At 42.9% G+C, this 27,857-nt stretch overlaps 1 protein-coding gene across 2 annotated transcripts in view; it reads right to left on the bottom strand.

Moving 5' to 3' along the window:
* LOC308687477 (adhesion G protein-coupled receptor E3-like) overlaps positions 1-27,857 on the bottom strand; it is a 36,848-nt gene that overhangs the window by 5,006 nt on the left and 3,985 nt on the right. Inside the window, exons 5-17 of one of the 2 annotated variants that reach the window (XM_081360048.1) lie at positions 27,684-27,812; positions 26,474-26,593; positions 18,500-18,631; positions 14,962-14,993; positions 13,328-13,399; positions 12,984-13,176; positions 11,484-11,603; positions 11,177-11,358; positions 4,222-4,380; positions 3,940-4,146; positions 3,630-3,862; positions 3,480-3,546; positions 3,306-3,397 (exon numbers count right to left, since the gene is read on the bottom strand). In XM_081360048.1, coding sequence (XP_081216174.1) covers positions 3,306-3,397; positions 3,480-3,546; positions 3,630-3,862; positions 3,940-4,146; positions 4,222-4,380; positions 11,177-11,358; positions 11,484-11,603; positions 12,984-13,176; positions 13,328-13,399; positions 14,962-14,993; positions 18,500-18,631; positions 26,474-26,593; positions 27,684-27,812 — 1,738 coding nt within the window. The remainder of the gene's footprint in view (positions 1-3,305; positions 3,398-3,479; positions 3,547-3,629; positions 3,863-3,939; positions 4,147-4,221; positions 4,381-11,176; positions 11,359-11,483; positions 11,604-12,983; positions 13,177-13,327; positions 13,400-14,961; positions 14,994-18,499; positions 18,632-26,473; positions 26,594-27,683; positions 27,813-27,857) is intronic. The other variant, XM_081360049.1, reaches the window with a different exon arrangement.

Here is a 27,857-nt window from a genome sequence, read left to right as displayed (position 1 = left end):
TTTCTTTTTCCCTGAAGTTCTTTATTATTTGTTCTATGTTTAATTCATTAAAAACTTGCGCTTAGATCCTTGCTTCCGCCTGCTTTCTCCGGCACATTACAGAACAACTGACCGACTATGGATCTAGCAAGTACTAGCTGGGACCCACTGAGCAAAATTTGTTCTATTTTTCAAGATGATCGCAGCATCGAAAGTTATGTGGAGGAGTTCCTTTTTTATAGTCATCTCGTTCCTGGGAACGAGGCTAGGCTGAAGGACTGTTTCTGGAGTGGACTAGAACAGGACATCAGCCTAAATTTACCAGAGGAAGACCCCAGCTGGACCCTGGTACAGTACATTGACTTTGTCCTGCAGTTTTGTGGTTCCCCCTTCACTGTAGGGGAGGTGGAGAAGAGTCAGGTCACGTCTGTCGAGCCTGTGTCTTCAGACAAGATGGCCGACGCTGAGCCTGTTCACGTCACGTCTGCTGAGCCTGTGTCTTCAGACAAGATGGCCGACGCCGAGCCTGTTCACATCACGTCTGCCGAGCCTGTGTCTTCGGACAAGATGGCCGCCACAGAGACTGTTCACGTCACGTCTGCCGAGCCTGTGTCTTCGGACAAGATGGCCGCCACAGAGACTGTTCACGTCGCTTCTGCTGATCCAGAGACTGTTCACGTCACTTCTGCTGATCCAGAGACCGTTCACGCCGCTTCTGCTGATCCAGAGACCGTTCACGTCGCTTCTGCTGATCCAGAGACCGTTCACGTCGCTTCTGCTGATCCAGAGACCGTTCACGTCGCTTCTGCTGATCCAGAGACCGTTCACGTCGCTTCTGCTGATCCAGAGACCGTTCACGTCGCTTCTGCTGATCCAGAGACCGTTCACGTCGCTTCTGCTGATCCAGAGACCGTTCACGTCGCTTCTGCTGATCCAGAGACCGTTCACGTCGCTTCTGCTGATCCAGAGACCGTTCACGTCGCTTCTGCTGATCCAGAGACCGTTCACGGTTCACGTCGCTTCTGCTGATCCAGAGACTGCTCACGTCACTTCTGCCGATCCAGAGTCTATCGGTAGTCTAGCCGAGCCTGCACTTCACGCCAGCCCAGAGTCTCCTTCGCCGCTGGTCCTGCCCAGTTCAGAGTCTCCTTCGCCGCTGGTCCTGCCCAGTTCAGAGTCTCCTTCGCCGCTGGTCCTGCCCAGCTCAGAGTCTCCTTCGCCGCTGGTCCTGCCCAGCTCAGAGTCTCCTTCGCCGCTGGTCCTGCCCAGCTCAAAGCCCTCTTCGCAGCTGGTCCTGCCCAGCTCAAAGCCCTCTTCGCCGCTGGTCCTGCCCAGCTCAAAGCCCTCTTCGCCGCTGGTCCTGCCCAGCTCAAAGCCCTCTTCGCCGCTGGTCCTGCCCAGCTCAAAGCCCTCTTCGCCGCTGGTCCTGCCCAGCTCAGAGCCTTCTTCGCCGCTGGTCCTGCCCAGCTCAGAGCCTTCTTCGCCGCTGGTCCTGCCCAGCTCAGAGCCTTCTTCGCCGCTGGTCCTGCCCAGCTCAGAGCCTTCTTCGCCACTGGTCCTGCCCAGTTCAGAGCCTTCTTCGCCGCTGGTCCTGCCCAGCTCAGAGCCTTCTTCGCCGCTGGTCCTGCCCAGCTCAGAGCCTTCTTCGCCGCTGGTCCTGCCCAGCTCAGAGCCTTCTTCGCCGCTGGTCCTGCCCAGCTCAGAGCCTTCTTCGCCACTGGTCTTGCCCAGCTCAGAGCCCTCTTCGCCGCTGGTTCCGCCCAGTTCAGAGCCCTCTTCGCCGCTGGTTCCGCCCAGTTCAGAACCCTGTTCGCCGCTGGTTCCGCCCAGTTCAGAGCCCTCTTCGCCGATTGTCTCGCACCGCTCAAAGCCCTCTTCACCGCTGGTCCCATCCAGCTCAGAGCCCGGGACTTTCCCCAAGTATTTTTTGGGGGGGGGCCAAAGGGCTCCGCCATGGCCACCCGAAGGGTCTTCACCGCCATGGCCACCCGAAGGGTCTTCACCGCCATGGCCACCTGAAGGGTCTTCACCGCCATGGCCACCTGAAGGGTCCTCACCGCCCTGGCCGCCCGAAGGGTCCTCACCGCCGTGGCCGCCCGAAGGGTCCTCACCGCCCTGGCCGCCCGAAGGTTCGTCTCCGCCGTGGCCGCCCGAAGGTTCGTCTCCGCCGTGGCCGCCCGAAGGTTCGTCTCCGCCGTGGCCGCCCGAAGGTTCGTCTCCGCCGTGGCCGCCCGAAGGTTCGTCTCCGCCGTGGCCGCCCGAAGGTTCGTCTCCGCCGTGGCCGCCCGAAGGTTCGTCTCCGCCCTGGCCGCCCGAAGGTTCGTCTCAGCCCTGGCCGCCTGAAGGTTCGTCTCCGCCCTGGTCGCCTGCACTGCCTGCTCCGCCCTGGTCGCCTGCTCTGCCCTGGGCGCCTGCACTGCCTGCTCTGCCCTGGCCTCCCATCTTGCCGCAGTCTCCAGGTCCTCTGCCATTCCACGGACCTGGCCCTCCATCCCTCCCCCGTTCCACCTCTGCTCCACCACCCTCCTTGACATTTATTTATTTATTTTTTGTGGAGTGTCTGGAATCCACTCCTTAAAGGGGGGGCTCTGTCATGATTCTTGTCTTGTGTTCCACTTGTTGTGTGTGTTCTTTTGTCATTTCCTGTCTTGTGCTGAGTTTTGTAGTCCTTTGTAGTTTTTCTAGTTTATTAGTATCCCCAGGTGTTTCTCATTAGCCACACCCCCTTGTTATCTTGTTTAGCTTGTTGGTCCCTGTGTATTTATAGCCCTTGTGTTTCACTTGTTACTTTGTCAGTTGTTGTACATGTAAGGGTTGCTTCTAGATCTTGTCATGCTCGTGGTTTTGTTTCTTTTTCCCTGAAGTTCTTTATTATTTGTTCTATGTTTAATTCATTAAAAACTTGCGCTTAGATCCTTGCTTCGCCTGCTTTCTCCGGCACATTACAGTCATAATATAACCAACACCATCAGAGCACTTTTTTTCTTTGTTCATCTGGCAGTTATAACTCAGATACAGCAGCCAAATAACATCTAAAGTAAACACATAAGGGTCAAGAGCCCAACTAAAGCAAACACTGATCACCATAACGGTGGCTTACAATTTGAGATTTTCTCCTTCAGTAATTCTGCTTGTTAACATCAGGTGTCTTCAATAATGCTCAATCATCACTCAATCACTTAATGATCTCATTAAATTTAACACTCATATTTTAACACTTTACACTCTTGAGTGTGGACTCATATACACTCCCAGGAGTGTTAGAAATATGAAGCATATAACAATATACACATTTCATGGAGTGTTCAAATCATATTTTTTGTTACTTGGTTCGTTTCATATGTGAAACTTCAGCGTTCAGATTTTTCAAGGTGGAGGTCAGACTGATGATGATGTAGATGAAGAGAATCATGTTTAACTGCACAGTAAGAGAAACAACAGTCATTAATCTTTAATCACTTTTCCTTTTAATCCAAAGTCATGATGAGAAATGTGCTTACTGCTAGTATGACGCAAACAGGTCCCTGAAAACTCCAGATAAAGCCTTTATCCATTTTAATCCAGCACCTGTTTAGAGGAAGAAAAATAATTAAATGAACAAACATGAGGGATGAAGGTGTTGATCTCTGAGACGTTCAAACTAAACTCACTTTTCACTTCCGTAGCCTTTAGGATTCACCCCAGCAGACACAGCCACCACAACCAGAGCAACCGTATATCCAATCACACACAGGAATCTACTCCTAAGCACGCCCCTCCTTTTGGAGCTGATCTGTGATAGGTTCTTCACACAGATGAAGAGCAGCACAGCTTCAATGAACATCCACACAAAGCCGGAGAGAAAGAGGAAGTGCAGCACACCTGATATCACGGCACACAACACCTGGAGATCATGAGAGACGGTTATGATGATTCTCAGTGAGACTGTGCTGAGCTGTAGAGCTCCTTCATCATTCTCACCTGATGACGGCGTATGAGGCTCAGGGACTGTTGTGTGAGCAGGAACAGAAGGTGAGCCAACAGAAGACTCACGCAGAGGTTGATTCGAGCCACATTATTCACTCCAGGACTCCACTGACAAAGGGCAAAGGTCAACAGGGCCAAACTGAAGAACACCAGTCCCACGATCACACACACCAAATTCAACACGTCCAGCAATGAATCGCTCTGAGGAAACATGTCAGAGTACATGAGTGCCAAATCTGTGCTGTTCTTCAATGCTCACTATAAATGTTCTCGTACCTCTGATGGGCTGGTTTGCATGATGAGAGCGAATGTGGACAGATGAACACAGGAACACACAGTGTAGCTGCTGTTGGTCTCTAAAACAGAACAACCATCTACAATCCACTCGCTGATGCTCCAGTACACACAGGACAGAGAACCGTCAGGCTCAAACTCCTGCAAAAAAGAAGAACATGCAGAAAATAGTATAACACTGAATATTAGATGTTTTCAGATGTTCATCAAGTCAAGTCAAGTCAAGTCAAGTATATTTGTATAGCGCTTTTCACAATACAGATTGTATCAAAGCAGCTTCACAGTATTAAATTAAAATAATACAACAAGGTTTGTCTCTAGTGAAATTTATTGATTGATAAAATAAAATTAAATATCCCCAACTGAGCAAGCCAAAGGCAACAGTGGCAAGGAACCGAAAAACTCCATCAGGTGACCTAATGGAGAAAAAAAAAAAACCTTGGGAGAACCCAGGCTCAGTCGGGGGCCAGTTCTCCTCTGGCATTTATGAACTAGAGGCCGCATTGTAGTTTGAACTGTAAGATTAAAACTATAATATGAATGCCTGGCCGAAAAGATGCGTCTTTAATCTAGTTTTAAACTGGGAGAGCGAGTCTGAGCAACGAACAGTATCAGGAAGGCTATTCCAGAGTTTTGGAGCTAAATGTGAAAATGATCTCCCTCCATTGGTGGATCTGGATATCCTAGGTATGACCAAAAGCCTCGAATTTAGTGATCTTAAAGAGCGCGATGGATTATAGGGCGATAGAAGATCCGTTAAATAGACTGGAGCTAAGCCGTTTAGGGCTTTATAAGTCAGTAGCAATACCTTGTAAATAATACAGAACTTTATAGGTAACCAATGCAGTGATGATAAAATCGGTGTTATATGATCATATTTTCTTGATCTAGTAAGAACTCTAGCGGCTGCATTTTGGACTAACTGTAGCTTGTTTATTGAGGATGCAGGACAACCAGCTAATAAAGCATTACAGTAATCTAGTCTCGAGGTCATGAATGCATGAACTAACTTTTCTGCATCAGAAACAGATAGCATGTTACGTAGCTCAGCAATGTTTCTAAGGTGGAAAAAGGCTGTTCTTGTAACATATGAAATATGATTTTCAAAAGACAGGTTACAGTCGAGTATAACACCCAGGTCTTTTACTGTAGAGGATAAAGTAACAGGACATCCTACGATGTTAAAGTTGTATTGTAAGAGGTTTTGTGGGCGTTTTTTTTAACCGATAAGTATTACCTCTGTCTTGTCTGGATTTAATAAAAGAAAATTACGCGTCATCCAATCTTTTATATCTTTAACACACTCTGTCAATTTGGATAATTTAGCATTTTCATCTGGCCGTGATGAAATATAGATTTGAGTGTCATCAGCATAACAATGGAAACCAATTCCATGTTTCCTTATAATATTTCCAAGTGGCAGCATATATATTGAGAATAATAGAGGGCCCAACACAGATCCCTGCGGCACTCCATAGTTTACTGGATTTATGATCGATTTTTCTCCATTTAAATAAACAAAATGGTAGCGGTCAGATAAGTATGATCTGAACCAGCTTAATGCTTGTCCTTGAACACCAGTATAATTTTGTAGTCGATCTAAGAGTATTGTATGATCTATAGCAGTGGTTCCCAACAGGGGGGTCGCGGCCCACAAGGGGGTCTCGGCGAGCTCTCTGGGGGGTCGCGTCATATTTTGAAAAGTTTTGAGTAATGAGCATTCAAGTCGTCCGTAACTTTTTCTATGTTAAAAATGTACAAAAAGTATATAATGAGCGAGTTCATCATGAATCCATCTTCCAAACCGTGTTTTTGTCTTATTCTGAATCACTATGGTACACCTATAATAAGTGTTTACATTGGGACTATTTAACACTGGTTCGGATCGCCGCCGCGGAGTAGTGGTACTTGACCTGCGTGACTCATCATAGCTAAACACAGAGAAGTAATTCCGGCTCCGAAAGACGCATTATTCTGTTAACAAATGCATGTTTATTAACGATCGCTGTAGCGCAAAAAAGGATTGCATGCTTTAAGGAGAACGATCATATTACTAATTTTATCCATTCCCTGGCTGACCAAAAAATGGGATTTTAACCATGACAGCCTTAAAAACCAAATACATATGGGCCAGACTGACCCTTGAGGATGATAAAGAGGTCTTACCCTGTTAAAGATCTCTCCACGCATTGACCAAATTACTCACGACCGGAAGATCCTCACACTTATTGATAAAGCCTCACAAATAACATGCAAGTATTGAGGTCCCAGACAGCAGTAATTTTGTAATAGCCTATATATTCATTCTTTTTTTTAACCTACACACCAGTGTGAATACTGATTTTTTTTTTTATTGCCATTCAAATAGGGCCAATTTATAGGTTACTCTTAGGCTTACGTTTTTAAATTACAAATGGCCCATTGATGTTTTTGTTATTGTATTTTCAATATCAGGCTATAGGCTATTATTTGTGCATAAACATATCTGGTTATAGTAATAAACATAGCCTACGGTTTGCTTGAAAACAACATATTTTGTCATTCTTGCTGCTAGCCAACAAGAGCGATAATATCATTAAATGTGAAGGGGGGCCCTAAAATATTTTCTTGGGAAAAAGGGGGTCTCAGACAATAAAAGGTTGGGAACCACTGATCTATAGTATCGAACGCAGCACTAAGATCAAGTAAAACTAGTATTGAGATACAGCCTTGGTCAGAATCTAAAAGTAAATCATTTGTGATTTTAACGAGCGCAGTTTCAGTGCTATGGTGCGGCCTGAATCCAGACTGAAACTTTTCATAGATGTCATTTTCTTGCAAGAAAGAGCCCAGTTGAGGGTCTATAATTTGCTAGATTATTATGATCTAATTGTGGTTTCTTAATGAGATGTTTTATAACTGCCAGTTTAAATGTTCTTGGAACATGACCTAAAGATAAAGACGAGTTAATAATATTGAGGAGAGGCTCTTCCACTACAGGTAACACTTCTTTCAATAGTTTAGTTGGTATAGGATCTGATAAACATGTTGTTGTTTTAGATGAAGTGATAAGTTTATTTAACTCTTTTTGTTCTATAGTTGAAAAGCACTGTAATTGTTCTTGCGGGGTGATAATTGAGGCTGAATAATAAGGCGCGATTGAAGATTGAACGTTTACAATTGTGGTTCTGATGTTTTCTATTTTCTCAGTGAAGAAGTTCATGAAATCATTACTACTAAACTGTAACGAGATATTTTGTTTATATTTTGTTGATGTCTGTTTATTTGTTAGTCTAGCCACGGTGTTAAATAAAAACCTTGGATTATTTTGGTTATTTTCTATTAGTTTGCGGAGATGCTCAGCCCTGGCCGCTTTTAGGGCCTTTTTATAACGTGACATACTGTCTTTCCACGCGATTCTAAAGACCTCTAAATTAGTTTGTTTCCATTTACGCTCTAAATTACGGGTTTCTCTCTTTAGAACATGCGTAGTATTGTTGTACCATGGTGCTTTAATTTTCTCTCTGACCTTTTTTTAATCTAATGGGTGCAACAATATCCAGTGTTCCAGAGAGAATGGTGCTCATAGTGCTAGTTAGTTCTTCTAATTCATCTGTTTGTTTGGGTTCAGGCAGCAGCTGAGACAGATTAGATAAGCAATTTGAGAAATGATCTATGGTGGATGGAAGGATTGTTCTGCCTGGTCGATAACGCGGCGCCGCATGACATATTACAGCAGTACGTAATATGCAAGTTACCATATAATGGTCAGTGACATCATCACTTTGTGGAATGATATCTATATCGGTTGGATCGGTTCCATATGATATAATTAAATCGAGTGTATGATTAAGACGATGAGTTGGTCCGGTGACGTTTTGCTTGACCGCAAAGGAATTTAATAAATCTGTAAACGCAGCCCCTAACGCATTTGGATTATCTACGTGTGTGTTAAAATCTCCAACAATTAATGCTTTATCGACATTGACTTGATTGTTGCAACACCGCCGCCACGACCAATCAGACGGGGCTCATGCTTATAGGAGTATCCAGATGGAGTAGACTCATTTAGACCGAAATAATCATTTGGTTTAAAGGTGCCATATGTAAAAATTGAGGTAAAAATATCCCAAAAATGAGCTACACACATCAAAAGAATGAGAAGAAATAAGGGCGATGATGTCATTAAAAAAATGTCAAGTTATAGTGCTGCAGAGATATCAACCTTAATTAGCATTAGCATTACTAGCCACGGCCCGACAGGTGTCGTAATACCAGTTTCGGCCATGGGAAGCGGTATACGGGCAACATAACCACCAGCCAAACATGCAATACACGAATAACTCGCACGGCTTGTGGGCGTACTTGAACCTGATGTGGAAAGTACAGCCCACTACTACATTTCAGTTCAGGGAAGAGAGCGGAAGGATGGCTGAAGCCCTTGGCAAGAGACCCCTACCACCACCCGCTGCAGGGAAAAAAACGCGCTCTGAAGCACAAATAAAATCTCAAAGGGCTATCCGCCACACTGGCGGGTGAACGATCATACCAAAATATGACATTTTAAGCGCGCACGCGCTCTTCTGCCTCTAAGAACTAGCAGAGAGAGAGAGCGAGAGCGAGCCCCGGCCGCGCGCGCGCGCACTCACTCACTATATTCAGAGCGGTCAAGTTTCCCCGTACTTTTTGACAAGCGTCCTTGACAGGGCGGCCAGAGCTTCTTTGCAGCTCAAGTCGGCGGCGGTGTATACAGTTTTAGTAACGCTCTATCTGTTGACGGCGCTGAGGAAAAAGCTCCCACCACTGGAAGAAGCTGTCGCCGCCCATTTGTGTCCTCCTGCGCACCCATCAAAGCCGTGCAGAACGTCTTCAGCACTCACGGATCGCGCATACTCCGCCGCTGGCCAGGCTGCTTCTGCTTTACACACCCTGGACGCACGAAAAGTAACGGAAAACATTGCAAGGTGTAATGAGACCGAATGTTTTTTGGTGACTAATGATAACTTAGCTAGAAGTGGTATTGCTAATGAAAATCAAACTTGATATATGCTGCTAAATTAGCTTCAGGCGGGCAGCATAACACTCTAAATAGATGTTGTCCCTATTTTAACTTGTATATGTGCAGCTAAGAAGGTAGGGGCGGAGCATAGACCAATTCACTTTCTGGAGGTATACTGCCCCCATCTGGTATGGAATGTGGAGTATGACTTGATTTTTTTTTGCCAGACATGACATATGGCACCTTTAAGCCAGGTTTCAGTAAGGCAAAGTACATCGAAGCTATTATCTGTGACTATTTCATTTACAATAGCTGCCTTAGGTGTGAGTGATCTAATGTTTAAAAGACCTAGCTTTAGAAATTGTTTTTGTTTACTAATAGCAACATTTTCTGTTTTAATAACAATTAGATTTTTTCTAGATCCTGCAGTAGATTTATGATTTGATCTCACTAAACGAGGAATAGACACAGTTTCTATGCAATGTTCTACACTAGTATTTATATCAGTTAAATTGGTGCAGCAGAGACTATGATTTGGACTTTTGGTAACTAGTCATCTAACGGTATTTAACATTTTGGAGATGTTATCTGACAGAAGATCCGATCCGAATCTGCTTGGGTGTAAGCCATCGGCAAGGAAAAGCCTAGGACGCTCCCAAAACAGATTCCAATTATTTACAAAGAGCAGTTTCTGCTCATTGCACCATGACATTAACCATTCATTTAGCGCGAATATTCTACTAAACTTTTCATGACCTAGTCGGTACGTGGGAAGCGGTCCTGACACAATAATCGTTATATCAGGCGATGTGCTGCGTACCGTATCGATCAGATTCCTGAAGTCTTTCTTCAGAACCTCCGTCTGGCGCAACCTGATGTCGTTCACTCCCGCGTGCAGGACCACAGTTCCGACACGCTCGTCACTGTTCAGAATCTCGGGAACGTGAGCAGCGATTTCAGAAACACGAGCACCAGGAAAGCAGTGACTGTGCACCTTACTTTTACTTAACGTAGCGTGTACGTGTCGAACGATGGAATCGCCGATGATCATAGCATCGCGTTCTGTTTCGCGAAGAGGGGAGAAGCGGTTTTGTGTGGATAACTCGAAAACCAGGAGGGTCGGAGAGAGTCTTGGTCTAGACCTGGCTCGCGTCTTCCGCTGCGGAACCATCCAGGCTTCGTGGTGGTGTGTTGGAGCCGGAGTGAACGAGACCATGGCTGATCGCGACCTCGGCGCTCGGGACCGATACTGAGTAACGCACGGAGTAGACGAGGTCGGAGTCAGCGGGTTAGTAACATTAATCTCTGATTTGTGTGCATCGGAGCGTGATGTTTCAAGAGCTAACCGCCGGTCTATTAGCTCGGCTTGTCTCACTAAAAGGTCGTGGATCTGTTTCTCAACAGCTTCCAGCTCGGACTGCAATGCGTGCAGCTCAAATGTGTCCTCACCTGCACCAAAAGGTAGACTACTTACATCTGATATATTCGCCATTTTAACAGATGGACAGTAAGTTAGCAACGAAGCTACCAGTGATGCTATCAATACAAATTTATGACTAAACTCTTGGATATAATCCGTCTTTTTAGTGGTACGGGTGTAGAGTAGACGCACGATAGGCGAAAAAAATATGTTTGTTTGTAATTGAGTGTGGAGAAGACGCATTCAGCCGTGATCCACGGACGTAACCTATAGGAGTATCCAGCGTTGGATCACTAATAGGCTTGAGACGCGTCTGCCCCACAGTCCGCGTTGTAACTATGAGGTTTGAGCAGTAGTGCTTCTCGGTGAGGAAAAGTGGAAAATGTTCGTTGTAAGTGAGTTTAAAGAGAAAATCAAGAATTATAAATCAAATCGATAGAGCTCCAAAGACAACAACGTGTTCAGACGCGACGCATGCGCAGAATAAAGTCATAATCATCAGTTCTCAGGTTGGACAAAAACATATTTCAGTCTCTCACTCTGATGTGTTTGATGGTGATGTTGACTGGTTTGGTGAGTTTAGTGTTGGTGGTATTGAGAAGAGTAATTGAGATCACAGTGGACATCATGGTTTTAATCGTGTCAGTTGGTGTGTTGAAGAAGTCTGGCTTCAGTAGATTCTCCATTGTGTTATAACTCATGAAAGCCACAGCAGCTGATCCTGTGTGACAGAAACAGAAGAAACTTGTATTCAACACATTAAAACCTTTAGTTAAATGTGGTTTAGTGATATATCTTCTAAAAATGTTTTATTAAAAATGTTGTATTAAAACACATCTCACATACTTGTTTCATTGTTGTTATTGGCGATCCCAATGAGATCGATGTCCACAGAACAATTTGTTGTGTTAAGTCGAGGGATTTTATCTAAGGTGACACTGGGTCCAACCATGAAGATTTCAACCTCTGATTTAGAAGATAAGCAGTTATGTTTTGTTTTTTGTTTTTATTAAAGTTGATTCAATGTGCACAAATGTGCAAAAAACAAAACAATAAAAAGACAAAAATAAAATAACTATTTCATCTAATTACTAGTTTGAACTAATCAGTTAACTTTGTACACAGCAAAATCCCCAGAGTTAACTTAAGTGAAGCTTGTAATGCTGTTTGTGGAGTTGTTTAATCCTCTTCTGCTGAGATCTTGAGAGATGTAATGTCTTCTTTTATCTTTAGTTGATTCATCTTAGGGTAGAGGAGACCGGGGAGTGTTGCAACAGGGGATGGTTGCAACATGTCATTTTTCTCCAATCAGAAACAAGCTAGAGTGATGACACTCATACTGCAGATGCACAGTTAGACCCTTCCCCCAACAAGAAGACAGTAGACATATTCAACATCTGCTGCTGAATTAATTGAACAAAACTTGTTTTGGAGGTACGAAAGTAACATTTCAACTTACTTAGTTTGAATTATTGTTTTGTTGACTTCTTAGTGACATAGTTAGCATGTGTCAAAGTCAGTGTGTCATGGCTGATAGTTTTGGGGACAGTTGCAACAAGTTATAAATTGCATGTTTAATAAAAGTTTGTTGCATTGCAAATTGTTCAATTCTTCCTGTCTGGCACTGAAATATGGAGAGATTGAATAGCATCTGTAACACCTGCACACTGAATATATGTAGGCCTATGTTCTACACATAAACAAACAAAACTCAATAACTGTTATTTGATAAATATCACTAAATAAATAAATGATAGGTTACAATAATATTATTATAGAAATAAATAATACTATAGGCCTAAAACAGTTCATATTTTCAGAATTCTATATGCTCATTGAGACAAAAAGCTAAAGTTAATTAGTGAAATTTAAGGTATTTTTAATATGTTGCAACCGTCCCCTGGGTCGGGGTCATTTGCAACATCTGGCTTCTTCCATTCAAATAAATACTGTGAACGATATGTCATATATAATCATCTTTAAATGGTATAGAGTTTAATATATACAAATTTGGTTGATCTAGTCCCAATAGTCTCTGAGTAATTGATAGAAATGCAAAAAGTGTTGCATCTGTCTCCGGTCTCCCCTACGTTTACACGACAACGATACGCTTAAACCTCAGAAGTGTTTCCTTTGAGTTTTCAAAACTTTGCATTTTCAGGCACCCAAACTGACTCTTTGTTGTTGTGGAAACGAACGGCCAAACGTATAAAAAGTTTTACGTTTTTAGTTGAAAGCGGTGTCTTGTAAAAGACCCTAAGACTGTGGCTGAAGCGTGTTTTCTATATAAACTATATCATATATAAGCTCAGTTTCATCATCAATAATAACAGTTTCTCCACTCACCAACAGCAGCAAGAGTAAAACTGACTCTGTCATGTGTGACTGTCGGCTTCACCAATGTAGAGATGAGTTTCTCGTTGGCTTTTAACACACGGTTTCCGTTGGAGGCTAGTTCAGCTGGGCTGACTGATGATGAAGACTCTGAAATCTCTCCTGAAGCGTTGAGGACCATATTCAAAACATCGGTCACTGGAGTCTAATTTATTGATCAGAAAAAGAAAAAAAAAATACTGTAAATGTAAATATTAAGAAAGCCAATTAATCAGACCTGCAATGTCAATAATGTAACTGACAAACATTTGATTTGATTATTTTATATATAAAAAAAAATTCTCTTGAAGACTTACAGTCAAAGGAAGCTCTTGAGCTGTAATGTTCTCGATCTGCTCTAGAAGATTTTGAAGCTTTTCAGTCTGACTCTGAAATCAAAATTGAGAAGACAGCATTTGACGATGTGTGAGTGATGACTTTAACCGGGTATGCTGAGTGCCTCTGAAATGAGACACAGACAGTGTTATTGAACAAATTTCTTTAACAAATGATTCAATGACATATATTTTTTAAACATTTGTCGCCACCTACTGGTGGAAATGAAAATACTTTTCTAAAGGTGCTTTTCTGTATTTTGCTCGCTACAGTGGACAGTGTTTGTATCCAAACCAGTGCCGGCCCGAGCCTTTTGGGGGCCCTAAGCAGAATTTGATTTGAGGGCCCCCTCCCACCACGCGTAGTTAAAACAGTTTTAACTTTTTCTTTACTCTTTTACTAACTCTTTGAAACTTCTGAAAACAAACTGTAAACATATTCCAGCATTGCAATCTTGATATCGCAGCCTGTTCATTATAGCCGTAATAAATATATAATAATAAAATAGTCAACCTAACATATAAAACTTACACTGCTCTGTTTAAATAGTCAGTAGTACAATTCATACCGTTCACAGTAAGCACCGCTCCACTGTATTCACGTCGATATTGGAACGCGAGTGAAGTACAAAGAAGCCTATAATAAAGAATAGTTTACCATCCAAATACATCGCGAATCGCTTACTTTCACTTTCGCTTTAAATTATTTAGTTTTGGCTTGTTTATAGTTATTTTTTTATTCTTGTTCTGTTCTGAATATCATTAAATTTAAAGGATAAATCATTGATTTAAATGTCAATCATTGATCAAATCAAATTTTTGTATCATGGCTTAACATTACCGTGACTTTGAGCATGAATTGTTGAATTGAAAAAACGCGAGGTTATGCGCATGACTCAAGCACTGGCAGACACAGCAGCAGTTGTAGGCAGGTATATTGATCATGAAATCAGAATTTTACTCGTCTTGAATTATTCATTCATTCATTCATTCATTCATTCATTTATGTCATTTGTTTAAGTTAATTAATATGTAAAAAAAAACAGGGGGTGGCCAGGGGGCCGGCCCTGATCCAAACTAACAAACTTTTGTCACAGAAGTACTGGAATAAAAGTTTAAGTTTGTAAAAGAAGTAATGAGAATGTGTGGTTAAAATGGACAGCTTTCTCTGCGCATTAAATCCCCCATATTGCCAGCAAACAATGAGAATGCAGAACAATGATGATGACAGAGAGTACAGGCTTCAAAGCTATTGTGGACCCACTTACCCAAAACCCTGGTTTGGCAAATAAACGAATGACGAACAGTTACGTATTTCCAGCATTTTATTATGTAAGCTTTATGTTACTCCTCAAATAACAAGGGAATTTGTAGTAATTTCTAGCATTAAATAATTAGCGAGTCCACAAACTCATTCTTTCAATTGGCTTTTGTATGCAGAGTATTCACAGCTTATATGTACTGAATGCCCCCATAAACCATCAGCAATTATTAGAAAAGCACATTCATATTTCAGATTACACACATATGTAAAATGCTCATGTTATTGCACTTCTTCAGTTTGGACTATTATTGATAGGAGTCTCTACAACTTCAATTTCAGAAACTCAACTTACGTTGCGTCCTTCCAGCGGCTTTATATTTATACCTGCAATGACAGAAATCAGCATGAAGACAGTAATATAATAAACTGCAAAACTATGAAAAATAACTATTTTACTAAGCAGAAATTTCAGCAAGATTGTGGATTCAGCAAGATTTCAGTGGTGTACCTCCTTCTGCGTACCCCCTCTCTTCCACTTAGACTTCAGTCATACCTTTTCCATTAAGGGACAATATTTGCCCCCTAAATATATTTCCCAGTGCTTTTTTTACCTTTATGCATAACTTTATGAAATAAAAAATGTTTTCAATGAAAAATGATCAATAGAGCAATATGCAATGATGGAAAAATGAAGTGATTCTTTAAAATATATTACACTAAAACCTGTAAGTCACTGTCTTCTCAATGAGCGAGTCATTGAGTCATCCTTACATTCAGTAACAAAGCAACTAGCTGTATTTATAAATGAATCATTGAATGATTGACTCACAATTCTTTTCAAAGCTGCAGAATTGTTTACGAAAACACTCTAAAAAGAGATGTGTTAAAAATTACACACGTTGTGTCAGTTTTAACACATGTAATGAGTGTGCTCAGGGACAACACATGTTGTGTCAAATTTAACACAATAAATGTGTAAGTAATTTTAACACACAAATTGTGCCATTTTAAAAAATAAAGCATATAAATTGCATATAAATAACTTGTGTTTACACTGGCCTGTTTGTTTAAGAACATAGCAAACACTGCATATCATTCACAGTGATGGAGAGTGTCGCACGCTCTTATAAAATGAGTTGAAAACAACACAACCTGTAAAAAGAGATGTGTTAAAAATGACATGTTGTGTAGATTTTAACACATGTAGTGTGTGTGCTCAGGGACAACACATGTTGGGCCCTATCTTGCACCCAGCGCAATTGACTTTGTACACCGACGCATGTATCATTCCTATTTTGCACCCGCACAAATTGCACTTATCCCTCCACAGAAGCACGTCGCTAAACTAGGGAATGAACTTGCGCTCCCTGGGCGGTTCAGCGCAAAAAAGGAGGCGTGTTCCGGCGCAAACGTTCCTTCATGCTATTTTGCAGGTTTAGAAAACAATTGCGCCACTAACCAGGAAAAATTTGTTTAAAGTCAGTGGCGCGTTGCGCATGTTATTCATATGCTATTTTAAGGGCGCATGCTTGGCCATAATCAATGTAGCGTGTGCACAACGCGCATACACTTTGATTCTCTCATCTACACAGAAGCAGCAGTTTTCATTTTTGCAAATCATACATTATTATGATAGATAGATAGATAGATAGATAGATAGATAGATAGATAGATAGACAATTTATTATAAAAGCATACATCTAGCTTACACATTTACCCAAATTATCATACGCCTTTTTAACCGAAGTTAATTTGGGAGTGTTGTCCTCGGCTGTGAACCGCTCCTGGCAAATCCGCCGTTATGATAGGAATCCGCTTTAGAACAAACGCGTCTGCTCTTAAAGGGAATGTGAGATGACACTCTGATTGGTTTATTTCACGTTACGCCCAAACCACACCTATGAATAATGAAGCTGCTTCAGACCAACCCATTTTAGATTTGCGTCGGGCGCAAGAGTCATTTATCCCGCCGGGAAAATAGCAACAGCGCCCAAGACCCGCCCACAAAGTTACTTGCGCTTTGCGCTTTGACACTTGCGTTTCAGATTGTTAAAATAGGGCCCGTTGTGTAGATTTTAACACATGTAGTGATTGTGCTCAGGGACAACACATGTTGTGTAGATTTTAACACATGTAGTGATTGTGCTCAGGGACAACACATGTTGTGTAGATTTTAACACACAACCTGTGTCGATTCTTAACACATCTCTATGTTTATAAGGACTACACATTTTGTATTACCTTTAACACAACTAAATGATGTTTTATTAACAAAGTTCGGGAGGAGCACGTTCAAATAATCAATCAATCAATCAAGCAATCAATCAATCAATCAACTCATCAAACAATTACCATGTCTACCCTATCAGCATGAGAGGAAGCATATATATATTAGGGCTGTCAAAGTTAGCGCGTTAATAACGCGTTAACGCAAAATCATATTAACGGCACTAATTTTTTTAACGCTCGATTAACGCAGCGCGTATTTTCTGTTTGACCCGTGGCCCAGCCCCTAGTTGGAGAAATGGAGATACACAGTGTTGCCAACTTACCGACATTGCAGACCCCTTTAGCGATTTTTTTCCCTTTAACAAAGCGCCCAAACCTTATTTTTATTTTCTGAGAATCTACCGGTACCGCCGGTACTGCTCTCTCAGCATGCGCGCGCGCCTCTCTCGCTCTCTCTCTCTCTCTCTGCGTCTCGCGCTGGAGGAGCAGCTCTTTAATTCACAGATATTATGTTGCTTCTCTAATTTTACAAGTATAGCCGAAATCAGAGCACATATATTGTCTTTATCTTATGTGTATTTGATTTCATCAGACGACGGCTCGATTATCAGAACTTTTGTGCAGATTAACTTAACATCTTAGAAGGAAGAGCTGGTTATGTCTTAATGGGTCGCGTTTCAGTCACCATTTCAAATTCATTCCGTTGACAACAGAAACAGTAAAATATACCAATGAAAACATTTTTATTGAGAATTTAGCTTCATCAAAATGGGCACAGAGAGAGACAAACTACAATGTAATAATAAATAATTAATGTAGCCTACATTTAGCATTTTCAGAAGAGCTGCCCCTGTCATGCAAAAATCTAAACAGGTTTGTGTTAATTGCTCAGTGCAAAGAAAGAGAAGTAATGGTAACCTGGCATTTTTTTTGTTCTTTCTACATGTCTAATAGACTTGAACAAGTTCTTTGAAAAACATCTATGACCTTTGAAACATGTCTCGTCCTTATGCTCTATATTGACTATGGTTTCAATAATAAACATACATTTGCATAAAGCATCTATTTATCCATGCCCACGTTGATTAGAGTATTACAAACTTGAAAAGTATTAATTTAAGGTACATTTAGAACAAATAAAAAAACGTGCGATTAAATGCGATTAATCGCGAGTTAACTCATGACAATCATGCGATTAATCGCGATTAAAATTTTTAATCGATTGACAGCCCTAATATATATTCACTCTGTCAACTCATCTAACTTCCTTGACAGGTTTCAGCATCCCTCCACCACCCCGACTCCTCACTCTTGGCTTGTTCTTTCACAGCCAGGAATACGGGGGGAGTACTCTGGGTTCGGGCCGAATACCGAGCCAGGAGCCCTCTCCTCGGACAGCACGCCAAATACGCATTTATTCTATCTGACTTATTTGTAAGTGTGAACTCGTGAATGTGTTATTCCTCTTACACAGAAGTGTGTTGAAACCTTCTACACACTAATGTGTTATAGTTACACAACTTGTGTCAGATATGTGTCACATGTGACTGTAGTCGGTGTGTATTTGCCAGAGTCACTTCCTGTGTTTTTACAACTGAGTGTTTGGATAAAAACTAAAACTAGCAAATATATGTTTTGAAAAGTGCTGCTTGATCGCTCACCGGTGCATTTTGACTGGCTGTTGCCATAGTTACTGTAACCTGAGACACATTCGCAGATGAAGCTGCCAATCTGATTTTTGCACTCTGCGTTTGTGCCGCAAACATCTGGATCTGTATTACACTCATCAATGTCTGTGAGAGAGAGAGAGAGAGAGAGAGAGAGAGAGAGAGAGAGAGAGAGAGAGAGAGAGAGAGAGAAGTCACATGAATGCAGATTCCTTTAATAGCATCTTTATTAATAGCACTTGCTGTTGTGAATTCTTTACTTTTATTTGTCCCTTATGCTTTTATATTCGGTAAGAGCTTGTATTATGTAAATATGCAAGATGCGACTTTTATTATGATACGTGTTCGCCGTAAGTGTTGCGCTATTGGTTACGCATGCAGAGCTAACAGAATGTGACGCAGTTTTCCACCTGTGCAGCACCGTCAAGTGCAGGGCAAAAGTTATTGACGAAGTAAGTTCATTCTATGACTTTATGTATGTAATACTGGACGTTTATACTGCTGAATCTGTTTGCGATGTTAAGCCTTTGTGATGTTGTTGGTTTTCGCGATCTTTATGATAATTAGTTCACCATGTGAAATGCACGTGAAAATGCCGCTAGCATCGCGGCTTATACTGCTAATGTTGTTAGTATCTTGTTTACACATGTTGCTGATTTCGTGTGATATATTCTAATGCTTTCATATCGCGATGGGGACATTGTATAATGTACCAAGTTGTTTATATGCATCTTTATATCGTATTACTCCAGTAATTATTCGTCCACAAACTACAAGTTGTTAATATTGCTTAATGTGGAAAAGTGCGCTGCTTACTGTGACAGTATATTTGTTTTTAACATTTAGTTATTTATTTCTGATTTATTGTTTATTGCAGAAACTACCTCCAATGCATCAGGGTGTATGGTGAAACCCTGTACCTAAATAAATGGTGGAAAGAAATTTGATGACTCAGACTCCCTGATCAGAGTACTGAAGTGGTTAACACCCTTAAAAACCGGCATCAGTGGGGCAGTCCCCAACAAATGGTCCTTCGAGCCGGATCCTTAACTGCTTCAGAATGTCATCGGATAGCAAACCAACATCTCCTCCTCAAGCTAGACCATCACGGCAATGCCAAGCCCCAAGGCACCTTGAGGATTACATCCTTGACTTCCATCACCGACCTGCCCTTTCCTCCATTCCTGTTCATAGGGAGTCAGATGAGCAGAGAGGGGCAGCAGCCGCAGTGTATACAAGTCAAGCAAATGCAGACTCCAGTCAAGGTGGTCGTCGAGACACGCCCAGTCCAAGTCAAGCAGACTTATTGAGTATGGACTCGTTAAATAAATTAATGGAATCCATGAATGAGAAGGAGAAAGAGGAGACAGCTGAAATGGACAATCTTCTCCGGAAATTAGATCGGCTTAAGAAACGAAAGCATAGCCGAGACAAGATGATGGAGCACATTAAATCATTCTTGAGGGAGGAACAGGAAAACGAGGACAATGAACAGGTACAGGCTGTTGCATCATCGCTACAATCTTCACCTGCACCTTCTAGCTATGGAAGCCCTCCACCCTTACTCTCACGAGGTACAGTGCTACAAGAGGAAAGGTTGCATATAACAAATACTGATCCTGAACCAGAGGTGAAAAGCCGCAACTGTGGATTTGCTCCAGTTCAACCAAGTCATCCACAAACTACAGGTTTACAGTATTCCCCTATCTCCTCTGGCATGGCATCTCCTGTTTCGCATCACTCACAATTACCACAACTATATGAGCCTGCTCCCTCTCATTCGTCCAGAGTTCCGCCCAATCAAGAACGAGCTGTAACTTACGAAGCTGAACGAACATTCCAGCCCCTTGAGACACAACAGCTAATTTCGCCGGCACCTGTCTATTCGCATTCTATGGCACCTCACCGCTATCTTGCAACACCATATTCACAGATACAGCCGGTGAACACACCCACTTTATTCAGCTATCTACCCTCTCAAAATGTGGTCTCTGGTTTAGTCCCTTCAGTGCACACTGCAGCAGCCGCACCACAGCTCATGCCAGCCCAGACTGCAGTTCCACCAGATGGTAGTATACCTCATCGGACATTGCATAGTCTCCCTAAACCTAAAATTCCTGACTTCACGAGTGACAGCGAAAGGGAATTTGCTAATATGAAACTGGCGCTTGACAATTTGCTTGAGCCTTACCCAGAGTTAACTGAGAAGTACAAATACCATGTACTGTTGGAGCACCTTAAACTGCCTGAAGCTCAAATGATAGGGCAGTCTTGCCGGCATCATCCATATCCATACTCAGCAGCTATGCAAGCCCTTCAGCTACAGTACGGTCAGCCACATCAACTGGCTCAAAGTGAGATAGCAGCCATCCTTACATCACCAGATGTAAAGCCCAATGATAGCCACAGCTTTCAAAGCTTTGCCTTAAGAGTTCATCTTTTGGTCAGTATGCTGCTGTCATTAGAGGGATCCAGAGGGATGGAGCTGAACTGCTGCTCACACGTGGACCGACTACTTAGCAAGCTGCCGAAGTATCTACGAGATGGCTTCATTGAGTTCCTTCAACAGCAGGGGAAGCTCAACTCTATAAGTCTTAACCCCTACAATCTGCAGGACTTTGCCGGTTGGCTACAAGTTAAAGCTCAGCAGCAGAGACTGTCGATTCGATTAGTGCAGCGCTACCAGCATGAGAAATCTCCAGGGGTTGGGAAAGAGAAACCCTCAGCTAAACCAAAGGGGCCAAGTGTAGTTTTTTATCATGGTGCCTCCTCCGCTGAGACTGCGCCCTCTACCCGTCCCAAAGAGCCCAAACAAAAGAAACCACTCAAGGTACACTGCCTCTTTTGCAATAGTAAAGAGCACTACATCACACGTTGTGACAACATCAAAGAGCAGTCGGTCACAGACCTACAAAAGTGGATTTCTGATGGAAAGCGATGCTGGCGATGTGCACGACTACATGAACCAGAGATGTGTAACCTTAAAAAGCCATGCAGTGACTGTAGTGGAATCCATCTACAAGTGCTTCACCACATAGCACGTGATGATCCAACAAACACAGCAGGTACGTCAGAGAGTCGGATTTACCTCACACCTGCTAGTGCGACCTGCAGAGTGCTTCTCAAAGTGGTTCCAGTATTGCTACACAGCAAGTCCAAGTCAGTGGAGACTTACGCTGTACTAGACGACGGAGCACAGCGAACCATGATCTTACCAATGGCAGTACAAATGCTTCAGTTGAAGGGTGAACCTGAAACTCTGGCTCTACGCACAGTACGATCTGACATCACTCACCTTTCTGGGTCCAAGATCAACTTGGAAATCTCTCCGAAAAGTGAACCAAAGAGCCGCTTCCAGATACTTGGGGCCTTCACAGCTTCAGGTTTGGACTTAGTAGAGCAATCATATCCAGTGCAGAGACTTCAGAGGCGGTATGCCCACCTCAGAGGGCTCCCTTTACAGTCATTCCAAAATGTACGTCCACTGGTACTGATAGGATCAGACAATGTCCATCTTATCACAGCAGATAAGCCAGTCCGTCAAGGAACCAAAGGTGGTCCAGCTGCAGTGCACACAGCCCTTGGGTGGACCCTACAAGGGGCCGAGGAGAGCACCACAAGCCACAGCTCAGTGCATCAGTGTCTTTTCGTGACAACCACCTGTCCCAATGACTTGCTCTACCGTAATGTTGAGAAGTTATGGCAACTTGACATCCTGCCTTATCGAAATGAGAAACTGGTGGTTCGATCCAGGGAAGATCAAGAAGCAGTTAAACTTCTCGAATGCAGAACACAGAGAATTCAGGTAGACAATGTTCAGCGTTATGCCACCCCCCTTCTGCGCAAACCTGGTGTTACAAAACTCACAAGCACAATCCAGTCTGTCATGCCTAGTCTGAGGAGTACCGAGAAGAAACTTCAGAGAGACCCCGACAAAGCTGCTGTCTACTCTGGTGAGATTACTAAGCTTGTTAAGGCAGGCTATGTTACCAAGCTTCAACCCGAAGAAGTCACCAAGTCAGAGGAGGTCTGGTATATTCCCCACCACCTGGTGTGTCACAACGATAAACCGAGATTGGTCTTTAATTGTTCATTCAAGTATCAAGGCCTATCTCTGAATGATCAGTTGCTGCCAGGGCCTGCACTTGGCCCATCATTGTTGGGCGTTCTTTTGAGATTCCGTCAACATCACGTGGCTGTAAGTGCAGATATCCGTGGAATGTTCCATCAGGTCCGCTTGCTGCCTGAGGACAGACTGCTTCTCCGCTTCATCTGGCGAGATTTGCACTCTGAGAACTGTCCAGACGTCTATGAGTGGCAAGTCTTGCCATTTGGTACAACCAGCAGCCCATGTTGTGCCATTTTTGCTGTGCAACAGCATGCCCGCAATAACCAAGAGAGTTACCCAGGAGCTCTACAGATAGTGCAGCAGAGTTTTTATGTGGACAACTATCTGGCTAGCTTTCCAACCACATCTGAGGCCAAGCTTACAGTTGATCAACTGCGCAGTCTACTTACGACGGGTGGTTTTGACCTCAGACAATGGGCTAGCAACCAGCCATCTGTGATCTCACATCTACCCACAGAAGCAAGGTCTGCAGCTGCAGAACAATGGCTTGAACAGAACAGGACTGATCCAATGGAACCAACTTTGGGTCTCAGGTGGAACTGTGCTGCTGACACACTGGGATACCAATATCGTCCCATTGAACATGCTGCATTAACAATGAGAACAGCTTATCAAGTGTTAGCAACGCAGTATGACCCATTGGGGTTCATTGTGCCTTTCACCACACGAGCAAAAGTGCTCATTCAACAACTATGGTCCAAAAGAAGAGATTGGGATGACCCGAATCTGCCACAAGATCTTCACACTGCCTGGGACACATGGGAATGCGAGTTAAAGTATCTCAGCACCATAACAATTCCCCGCTGTTACTCTTCAGTGCCCAATGATGTACAACGGGCATATGACCTCCATGTGTTTTGTGACGCATCAGAACGAGCATATGGGGCTGTGGCTTACTTGGTAGAGTACACAGAAGATGCCGTCCATACCACTTTCGTCATGGCCAGATCCCGAGTTGCTCCCAGGAGGCAACAGTCCATGCCTCGCTTGGAGCTCTGCGCAGCATTAGCAGGAGCACAGCTAGCGAAGCTTCTGAAAGATGAGATCACTCTCACAATTCAGCAGACAATTCTGTGGACGGATTCTACAACAGTGTTGGAGTGGCTTCAGTCCGACTCTTGTAGATTTAAAGTCTTTGTTGGAACACGAGTCTCAGAAATTCAGGAGTTGACAGAGCACACTGCTTGGCGGTATGTGGACACACAGCAAAACCCAGCGGATGACATCACTAGAGGAAAACCACTCTCAAGTTTTACTGTTCCTGGACGCTGGAGTCAGGGACCGTCATTTCTAAAACTGAGTCCTGAGCACTGGCCAAAGAGACCTGAACCGGCAAGGTCAGAAGAGTTACCTGAACTGAAAGGTGTCACTATCTGCTGCCTAACCTCTGTGGAATCAGATCATACCCTTCCTGATGCCACTCAGTTCAGCACCTGGAAAGAGTTAGTGGAAGCCACTCGGCAGGTATGTCAACAACTGACAGATGATTCTGCAAACATCCAGCCCATTGATCCTCGTGAAGCAGAGTTGATCCTACTGAGGAAGTGTCAGGCTCAGAGTTTCCCTGAGGAGACTATAGCCCTCAAAACACACAAATCAATACCAAACCACAGTCGACTAATATGTCTTGCTCCAGAGTGGGATACAGTAACTAATGTAATCAGAGTTGGAGGACGATTACGGAGGCTAGAAAGCCCAAATATTGAACAGATTCACCCCATAGTGCTAGATTCGCGGCATCCAGCAACAAAGCTCCTCATTAAAGACTTTGATGAGCGCTTATTGCACCCAGGCACAGAAAGAGTGTATGCGGAACTCCGGAGGCAGTACTGGGTCTTGAGAGGGCGGCAAGCTGTTAAACACCATCAGCTTAACTGTTCATCATGTCAGCGGTGGAGAGCTAAGCCTAAGATACCACAGATGGCAGACCTGCCTCCAGAGAGGCTCAGACTTCTCTGTCCACCGTTTTATTCCACTGGAGTGGACTGCTTCGGCCCTTATCATGTTAAAATGGGCAGGAGGGTTGAGAAACGTTGGGGCGCCATTTTCAAATGCCTCACCACAAGAGCTGTTCACATAGAGCTTCTCAATTCCTTGGATGCAGATGCCTTCCTGCTTGCTCTTCGTAGATTCATAGCCAGACGTGGCAGACCAAAGGAGATCAGGTCAGACTGTGGCACAAACTTTCGAGGTGCTGATCGAGAACTGCATGAAGCCTTTGCCGCTATGGAATCTCAATTAAAAGAGCAGCTAGCTGATTACCAGATCCTCTTCAAGTTCAATCCGCCTAATGCTCCACATTTTGGTGGCGTTTGGGAACGAGAGGTCCGCTCCATTAAAGCTGCTCTACAGGTGGCAGTTGGAAGTCAGTCCGTCTCAGAAGATGTCCTGTCTACATTATTAGTAGAGGTAGAGGGCATTTTGAATTCAAAACCCCTTGGATACGTCTCCACAGATGTTGCAGATCTAGACGCCATTACTCCAAACCTTCTCCTCATGGGGCGGCGAGATGCATCACTTCCGCAGGTGGCGTATGCTTCAGGAAAAATGGGGCGGCGCAGATGGCGCCATTGTCAAAATCTTGTGGACCAGTTCTGGACTCAGTTTACAAGGAATTACTTGCCCACACTACAGACACGCCAGAAATGGCACAAGCCATCAGACTCTCTGACAGTAGGATCAGTGGTTTTGATAATTGATCCAAAACTTCCCAGGGCTCAGTGGCCCATTGGCAAAGTTGCCAAGACTGTGGTCAGCAGTGATGGATGTGTCAGAACAGTGGATGTCACTGTTCAAGGCAAAGTGTACACTAGGCCAGTAGCTCGCCTCATTCCATTGCCAGCCTTGAGGACGAAGACTCTTAAAGAATTCCCTTAACTTGCACAGTTGCTGCTCAACTGTGGGGGCGGCTGTTGTGAATTCTTTACTTTTATTTGTCCCTTATGCTTTTATATTCGGTAAGAGCTTGTATTATGTAAATATGCAAGATGCGACTTTTATTATGATACGTGTTCGCCGTAAGTGTTGCGCTATTGGTTACGCATGCAGAGCTAACAGAATGTGACGCAGTTTTCCACCTGTGCAGCACCGTCAAGTGCAGGGCAAAAGTTATTGACGAAGTAAGTTCATTCTATGACTTTATGTATGTAATACTGGACGTTTATACTGCTGAATCTGTTTGCGATGTTAAGCCTTTGTGATGTTGTTGGTTTTCGCGATCTTTATGATAATTAGTTCACCATGTGAAATGCACGTGAAAATGCCGCTAGCATCGCGGCTTATACTGCTAATGTTGTTAGTATCTTGTTTACACATGTTGCTGATTTCGTGTGATATATTCTAATGCTTTCATATCGCGATGGGGACATTGTATAATGTACCAAGTTGTTTATATGCATCTTTATATCGTATTACTCCAGTAATTATTCGTCCACAAACTACAAGTTGTTAATATTGCTTAATGTGGAAAAGTGCGCTGCTTACTGTGACAGTATATTTGTTTTTAACATTTAGTTATTTATTTCTGATTTATTGTTTATTGCAGAAACTACCTCCAATGCATCAGGGTGTATGGTGAAACCCTGTACCTAAATAAATGGTGGAAAGAAATTTGATGACTCAGACTCCCTGATCAGAGTACTGAAGTGGTTAACACCCTTAAAAACCGGCATCAGTGGGGCAGTCCCCAACACTTGCCGTGTGTGTCTGCTGTCTTAACATCAAAACGATTGCAATATTATTAAGACAGCAGACACACACGGCATGTTATGATGTTTAATGTGCTCATCACTCAAACACACTGTCAGTGTCATTAGCAGCATCAGCACACTGACGCTCACCTGTACAGGTGCCGTTATCACGCTTTTCAAACCCGGGAGAACAGATGCAGGAGAAACTGCCAGGTGTGTTAGTGCAACTGCTGTGAACTCCACACACTGAGGACACACACTCATCCACATCTACAGCGAGCACACACACACACACACAGAGACGAGGGTTTCATTTAGACACAAGCACAAGGGGAACATTCACACATAAAGAAGTGAGATGACAGAGGTTAATGACAGATGTTTTATCAGTTCAACTGCTGAATTATTATAAATAGCAACTCATCATATTTGTGTAGCATATTTACTTTCTTTTTGTATAGGAAACCCAGATAAACCCAATACATTTGTAAAGAAGTGCCAAAAATGGCAAGAGACACTTTATGTCACAATGCAACTCGACTTAATCCATTTCCGATGTGACAAATGACCCAGAGGTGATGGCAATCTTTATATGATGCAATTTCCATGAAATGCAAATGCAATGTTTTCCTAGATGATACACGAACCGTACCTGCATGCAAAGTCACAGTGAAATCATGTGGCAAGTATGATGTTGCATTCCACACAGAGCCACATAACTGATCCTGTGAACGTCCTCATATGCTTCAGTGTTTCATGTTTCATTTAATGATATGCTTAAAATATATAAATGCATCACATAGATCTTGGATGGTTATAATCAGGGTCAGAAATTAATCAGGGCTTGAACTAGGTAAAAAAATCCTGTTTTTATCTGACATCTAATAATTATCTATGCATATTTAGTTATGAGTTTAAACACCATCCCTGCAAACAAGATATGTTCTGAAATATTTTCCATATTTTTAATTTGTAAAAACGTTATTTCTGAATGTTCTCTGAAAGATCAAACCGTCCAGTTTTTTAACTGTTTTGAAAAAGGTTGAGGGGAACATTCCATTTGATCATTTTACAAACGTTACTTTTTAATCTTCTCTGAAATAAGTACAACATTTAAAAAAATTATACATTTTACCGTTTCAGGTCAAATAGTTCCGAATAACTTTGAGAGAATGTTCTGAGAACGCTGTTCTAACCAACGGACACTATAAACATCCCATAAAGGGAAAGAAATAATGAAAGCAAAACATTTGTTCTGGAAGGCACATATTGACCATTAATGAAAAAGGCAATTCCTGAAACTGAAGTTCTTTGGTTTGATTAACAGTAAATGGAAATCAATACGAGTGAGGCCGCTCACCTTCACAAGAGTCTAGTATTGTGTTATGAACAAATCCTTCAGGACACGTGCAGTTATAAGAGCCAATGGTGTTCACACACACCAGACCATCTGAGCATGCAGAGGTCTTCTCAAGACACTCATTGATATCTGTTGGGGAAACAGTTGGTATTAATCATAGTGTTTTAATCATAG

Source organism: Scardinius erythrophthalmus (genome assembly GCF_964197995.2).
Source record: "Scardinius erythrophthalmus genome assembly, chromosome: 3".
Taxonomy (NCBI): domain Eukaryota; kingdom Metazoa; phylum Chordata; class Actinopteri; order Cypriniformes; family Leuciscidae; genus Scardinius; species Scardinius erythrophthalmus.
This window is presented reverse-complemented; position numbering and strand designations above follow the sequence as displayed.